This window comes from Impatiens glandulifera, chromosome 1 (assembly GCF_907164915.1).
Source record: "Impatiens glandulifera chromosome 1, dImpGla2.1, whole genome shotgun sequence".
Lineage (NCBI taxonomy): Eukaryota > Viridiplantae > Streptophyta > Magnoliopsida > Ericales > Balsaminaceae > Impatiens > Impatiens glandulifera.
Window position 1 is genome coordinate 108718329 of NC_061862.1, and position 7245 is coordinate 108725573.

The 7245-nt window shown below is 37.3% G+C and overlaps 1 protein-coding gene across 1 annotated transcript; it reads left to right on the forward strand.

Moving 5' to 3' along the window:
• The first annotated feature begins 223 nt into the window (after positions 1–223).
• On the forward strand, positions 224–2315 carry LOC124922803 (transcription factor MYB46-like). The gene is made up of 2 exons (XM_047463510.1): positions 224–541; positions 946–2315. Exons 1-2 carry the CDS (start codon positions 249–251, stop codon positions 1652–1654), a joined length of 1002 nt encoding a protein of 333 aa, XP_047319466.1. The 5' UTR covers positions 224–248; the 3' UTR covers positions 1655–2315.
• The last annotated feature ends 4930 nt before the right edge of the window (positions 2316–7245 follow it).

A 7245-nucleotide genomic window follows, 5' to 3' on the forward strand; every position in this document is an offset into this window, starting at 1 on the left:
GTCCCCCTCCAATCCGTTTTCCACTCAACCTTCATCAACCTACTGCCCTTCCATGGACTAAGCAACCCCACAACAATCGCAATCATAATCACCATTACCACTTTACGAAGCCTCCTATCCCTCTTCTTTGTCAATTCTTTCTCTCCTTTTTATGCTATTAATCCTCTTATATAGTTTCCTCCTTCATGTATCCCCAACAGTTAGAAACAAATTCCCAACAAAAACAAACCATAGAAAACAGCTTCAAAATGAGAAAGCCTACCGAAGACAACAAATCAAACAAACAAGGAGACAATAAAGTAGTGAACAAGCTAAGGAAAGGGCTTTGGTCCCCGGAAGAAGACGAGAAGCTGATGAATTACATGTTAAGGAATGGACATGGCTGTTGGAGCGATATTGCTCGTAATGCTTGTCTCCAAAGATGCGGGAAGAGTTGTAGGCTTCGATGGATTAATTATCTTCGTCCCGATCTCAAGAGAGGTGCCTTCTCGTCTCAAGAAGAAGACCTAATTGTCCATTTGCACTCCATATTAGGCAACAGGTTAGTCGTTCTCCTCTATCTTATTGTTGCAGTCAAACTTCAGATTCACTTCACCTCTTTCTTTCGAGTTGTGAGACAACTCTTGGAGAATGTTTGATTTGGGTCTTTTAGGTTTTTTTTTTAAAAAAAAATACATTTTTTTGTTAAAGAAAAGTAGGTTATTTGGATTTTAAATGGTTTAGTTATTGTTTTTTAATTAAAATTTTATATTTAATAAAAAAAATAATAACATTTTAGTCTATTAAATGAGTGATTTTATGGTTAGAATAATAGTAGTGTGTGACACATACAGAATTTATTAAAAAGATGATAAAAATAAAAATTAGATGAAATGATCTCTTGATGATGCCTTTATTAATATTGTTTGATGTCTCCTAAATGTTTTTTCTCTCTTTTTTTTTCAGGTGGTCTCAAATTGCAGCGCGTCTACCAGGAAGGACAGACAATGAAATAAAGAACTTCTGGAATTCAACAATAAAGAAGAGACTGAAAGGGAAAAACAATACTAGTTCCTCCACAACTTCATCAACAAATGTTACTCTTAATACCACTGATCACCATGTGTTTTCAGATCCAAATGATTTTGCTGCAAGTTTCTTGCCCATGCAAGATCATGACTTGATGATGACATTGTGCATGGAATCTTCGTCTTCTTCTTCGACAACATCTTTAACCGGAATGCAGATCTCTCCTCCCAACAATTGCGGCTTCAACCCATTCCCTAATATTCTCGATAATAGCTATACAACCATTATGGGTACTACTAGCAACAACTCGAATGCAGGTTTTATAGATTATGATCCAACGATGGCTAGGTTAGGTCAATTTGGTGGAAGTTATAATGCAATTGCTGAGGTAGCTGGATTGATGGGGTTAGAGAATGAACTTGCAATGGGATTTAATCATGAAACCAAGTACCAATATAAATTAGCCAATAACAATTACGATGCTGTCGTAGGTAATAGTGAGGAGAATATAAAGGATGATGACATTTTAGGGTTTGGGAATCATTATTGGCAAGGGGAAAACTTAAAGATGGGGGAATCTTGGGATTGGGAGGGTTTGTTGGATAATGTCTCTTCTATCCCTTGCCTTGATTTTCAAGTTGAATAACTCTCTCCTTCTCATTCTTCCTCCTTCCATGATCGTTCCACCCCCACAATCGTTCTTAGTCATAATCAAATATAAAAATCCTATCCTATCTCTTTCTTTTCCACACATTTTTTCCACTTTTTCTCCAAATTCCAATAGAGTTTCATAAAGTAATCATATTTTCTTGTTTACTTTGAGTTTAGAGACAAATAAGAATGAAGAGGCCAAACTTAATTAGCAAAAGAAATATATATAGGAGTAGACAAACACACACAAACAAATCCAATAAAAATACCCTCTTTCATTTTCTTGATTTTCAATCCATTCTTCTTGTCATCTCTTTCTTTATATCTAGATCTCTTTCTCATGGGTTCCACTTTATATCTATATTCTGCATCTTAAGAATGAGAAAAGAAAATGGAAGAGTAGATGGAAGGGTAGTTTGGTCATTTTCCATGGATCAAGAATGGGAGTTCTTCAGACCAAGCAATTAGCCATGAAGATGATGAAAGAAAAGGATCGAGTAGAGTTCATGCAGGCTATCGAAAGAGGAAAGATTATTGTTGTTGAATTAATGAAGAATTATTGTACTAAAGGAAAATAATGTTACAGTGGGAGTTGTTACTAGTGGAAGTTGTTAATACACATCAATAATAATTAGATTCTCTATGTCTCTTTATCACTTCATGCGTGTAAGAAGAAAGATAGTAAGAAGATAAGATAGAGAGAAGATTAGAATTGATATTGTGTATATTATTGATAAACAATAGACATATATATATACATGAAATGGGAAAATGAAAAGTCTAAGACTATGAAAAGCTAAGAATATGAAAAGCTAGAAATACGAAAAGTTTTTAAATAATAAATGAGGAATTAATTATTTGGTTTAATATCCTCCCGCAAACGAAACGGAGTGGCACACACCGTGAGTTTGTCACGTAATAGAGCAAAACGGTTTGTCGCAAGTCCTTTGGTGAGTATATCTGCAATTTGATTATCAGTAGGTATGTACCGGATGGTGAGAGATTTTTGAGCAACACGTTCACGGACAAAGTGAAAATCAATCTCTATATGTTTTGTACGAGCATGGAAGACAGGATTGGCGGTGAGAAAGGCAGCACCAATATTATCACACCAGAGAGTGGGAGGTTGAATGAGAGAGACACGAAGTTCTTGTAGTAGAGATTGAAGCCAAATGAGTTCAGCAGTGGCATGGGCTAGAGCTCGGTATTCAGATTCTGTGCTAGATCGAGCAACAACCTGTTGTTTCTTGGAATTCCACGAGATAATATTATCACCCAAAAATATGCAATAACCTGTTGTAGAACGCCGGTCGTCAGGACAACCAGCCCAATCAGAGTCAGAAAAGGCAGAAAGTTCAATTGATGATGATGGACGAATAAGAAGTCCATGATGAGACGTGTTACGAAGATAACGAAGAATTCTTTTTACAGCAGTCCAATGAGTGGTAGTAGGTGACTGCATAAATTGACAAGCACGATTAACAGCAAATGAAATATCTGGTCGAGTATTAGTTAAATATTGTAAAGCTCCAACAGTACTGCGATAGAGAAATGGATCAGGGAGAATGTCACCATCATGTCGAGATAAGGATGACCCAGAAGATATTGGGGTATGAAGAGGTTTTGAGTCACTCATATTGGCTCGAAGGAGAATGTCTTTAATATATTTGGATTGAGATAGAAAAATACCAGAGGTAGAACAATGAACTTCAAAACCAAGAAAGTAGTGTAGTGGTCCCAAATCTTTGATGGGAAAAAGATTGTTGAGTTGAGAGATAATGGAGGAGATGTGAGAAGAGGAGTTGCTAGTAAAGATGATATCATCCACGTAAACAAGAAAAAATGATGTAGTATTGGGAGAGTGATGAATGAATAAAGATGTATCGTTTTTGGATTCATGAAAACCAAGGGAAAGAAGAGCAGTTTTCAGAGTAGTATGCCATTCACGAGGGGCTTGTTTGAGACCATAGAGGGCTTTGTGAAGTTTGCACACATGGTTAGGATAATCAGGATGAATAAAACCAGGCGGTTGAGACATAAACACTTCTTCCTTGAGAGTTCCGTGTAAAAAGGCATTGCTGACATCAAGTTGATGAATTGGCCATTGTTGAGTGACAGCAAGAGATAAGATAGTCCGGATAGTAGTATGTTTTACAACCGGGCTAAAAGTCTCTAGATAATCAATGCCTTCTTGTTGATGAAAACCTTTTGCAACTAACCGAGCTTTGTGTCGTTCAATGGAACCATCAGCTTTTTGTTTGACTTTAAAAATCCATTTGACCCCCACAATATTCTGAGAGGATTGAGGAACAAGAGTCCACGTCTTGTTTTGAATGAGGGCATTAAACTCATTTGCCATAGCAGAACGCCATTGGGGATCTTTGTTGGCAGCGGAAAAACATGTTGGTGGAGAGATGGAGATTGTGGCAAGATTTGCATTATGAAGAGCACGAGTTTTAGCACGTGTGATCATATGATGAGAAGAGCATTCCGGAGCATGAATGGCGGTGGAGAGCCCACGTGTATGAATGGGTGAGTTAGGTGAGTTGTCTAGTGAAGGTAGATTATTGGTGGTTGGTGATGGTGGGGGTTCATATGATGAGGAATTAGATGAGGTTGAGGGTTCATATGAAGAGGAATGAGATGATGATGGTGTTTCATTAATTGGTGAATTAGATAGGGTGATTTGGGGAGAAGTAGAAGTAGGTAATGGAGATGATGGGATGGTTGTTTGAGATGTGGGGATAGGTATATTTATGAATGATATTGGTGATGGTGGTTCAGATGGAGGATTGGTTTGGTTTGATAGAGTTGAAAAAGGGAATGTTTGCTCATCAAAAGTAACATGCCGTGAAATGTAGATACGGCCAGTAGGAATATGTAGACATCGATATCCTTTATGATCGGGACTGTAGCCAATAAACGTGCACCGAATGGATTTAAAGTCCATTTTGTGTTGATTGTATGGTCTCATTAGAGGATAACATGCACATCCGAAAACCTTCATAAATGCATAATCAGGTGTTCGTTTATACAAACATTCATATGGAGACTTATTCCTCAAGACGGGTGTAGGAAGTCGGTTGATGAGAAAAGCAGCAGTGAGACAAGCATCATCCCAATATTCATATGGCATGGATGATTGAGCTATTAATACTTGATATATCTCAGTTAGATGACGGATTTTCCGTTCAGCAACACCATTCTGTTCGCTTGTGTATGGACAAGAAAGACGATGTTGAATTCCATTGAGTTCAGTTAAGGATCCAAAATTACGGTATTCACCACCCCCGTCAGTTTGAAGTATTTTGATCTTCTTGTTGAACTGATTTTCTACCAAAGCTTTGAATTTCGTAAATGTAATTAAAACATCGGATTTCTTTTGGATGGGATAAACCCATGTGAAGCGGCTAAAGTCATCAACAAAATGAACAAAGTAGCGGCAACCTGAGTTTGAAAAAACCGGAGATGGACCCCATACATCAGAATAAATTAAATCAAGTGGAGCATTAGTTCGTGACGATGAGACATTGAAAGGCAATTTATGTGCTTTCCCTAACTGACAAGCTTCACAAAATGGAACATTTTTATTTCCAATTATTGGTAACATGAAACGTGAAATAAGAAATGATGTGGTTGAAGCTGATGGATGCCCCAAACGATGATGCCATGTTGTTGCTGATGATCGGGTGCCAATAAGAGCTTGTTTATTTGTAGGTGCCGGAGAAAGATAATATAGCCCGTCTTTAAGTTTGCCCCGAAGTACCTCTATCTTCGTATTGCGGTCCTTTACCGAACAATATGATGGATGAAATTCAAAGAAGACGTTATTATCGGCAGTAAAACGAGCAATGCTCAAAAGATTTTTCGATATGTGAGGTACATGCAAAATATTTCGTAAATGTAGTGGTTTTGGCACAGAATTAATCTTGGAGTTGCCAATATTAGAAATTGACAAAGACTCACCATTACCAACAATTATTTTTTCATTACCTTGATAAGGAGAATGAGTATGAAGGTTTTCCAGATCAGAAGTAATATGATCTGATGCACCCGAATCGGCGTACCAAGCGGGGTCGGAGATAACCGTTGTTGATGCCATCATTGCTGTATGAGGATTACTAGGCATAAAATTCTGATCAAATCGACGACGACAATTGGTGACTGAATGCCCAAAAATGTTACATAATTGACATTGTATATGAGCACGACAATTGTTGGAAGTGTGACCAGTTTTATCACATGTATTGCATTTTGGTCTATTATTTCCTGCGTTACGATTTTCAAAATTTTGACGATTCCCAGAAAAATTATTGTGTCCATTATAGGACTGTTTGCTAGGCCCATTATAACCATTGTTGGACCTATTATTTTTCAGCCCAATCATGCTTGACCTATCAACGCCAGACCCAAGAATGCTTTGTTCGTTAGATCCACCATGTCCATTAGAAGAGGAATATTGATGGTTTCTGAAAGAAGATGAAAAGCCTCGTGATTGCCCTTTCGAGTTCCATCCGCGACTGTTTTCTTTAATAACAACATTCGCTGATCTATTTGAGACGTTAGAATGAGAGAGTTCGAGACGTTGTTCTTGATTTAGAAGAAGCCCCGTGAGATCTTCAATGCTCACTGGTTCAACTCGTGTTGTTACAGCAACAACAAGGGAATCATATTCAGGGACGAGGCCACTAAGAACGTAGGTAAGGAGATCCAAATCAGAGACTTTTTCGCCGATAGAGGCAAGTGAATCGGCAATAGATTTTACAGATTGCAGATAATCAGTCATACTTTTTGTTCCTTTCTTTTGAGTTTGAATAAGAAGTCGTAACTGAACTAACCGTGCCCTAGATTGAGTTGCAAACATTTTCTCCAAGGCCGTCCATAGTCGAAATGACGTTTCACAAGCATCACCAACAACTTGAGCCAATATAGGTTCGGTGAGGGTGGAGAGAAGCCAACTTATGATACGTTGATCTTGTTCTTCCCATGATTCGAAAGCAGGATTGACGATCATGACTGCTTCTGAAGTTCCTTCTGCCGGAGCAAGAGTTGGGCTCGGGGCAAGAAGAGTTCCGTTGACATAAGAAAAAAGACGATTCCCCTTTAAAACGGGAATAACTTGAGATCGCCAGAGTACGAAATTTTGTTGATTCAGTTTCACAGAAATAGGCTGGAGGAAAGAAGAAGCTAATAGAGGAATATTTTTACTCTCAGCCATTACTTAGGATCGAAAAAGAAATTAATCAGAAGCTCTGATACCAAGAAGAAAGATAGTAAGAAGATAAGATAGAGAGAAGATTAGAATTGATATTGTGTATATTATTGATAAACAATAGACATATATATATACATGAAATGGGAAAATGAAAAGTCTAAGACTATGAAAAGCTAAGAATATGAAAAGCTAGAAATACGAAAAGTTTTTAAATAATAAATGAGGAATTAATTATTTGGTTTAATAGTGTATAATTAATTATATATTGAAATATACAGTTATCCCATGCATGTATGAACCCTAACGTATTCTTTGTTTCTTACAATGTTTGTATGTATGATAGTTTGGAAATATAAATGACAAAATAAAGA

What these genes read in the sequence shown, in the direction of transcription:
- LOC124922803 (XM_047463510.1), top strand. Translation starts at nt 249, where the DNA reads ATGAGAAAGCCTACCGAAGACAACAAATCAAACAAACAAGGAGACAAT. An exon ending in CACTCCATATTAGGCAACAG is followed by an intron (nt 542 to 945) that starts GTTAGTCGTTCT and finishes TTTTTTTTTCAG; the next exon opens with GTGGTCTCAAATTGCAGCGC.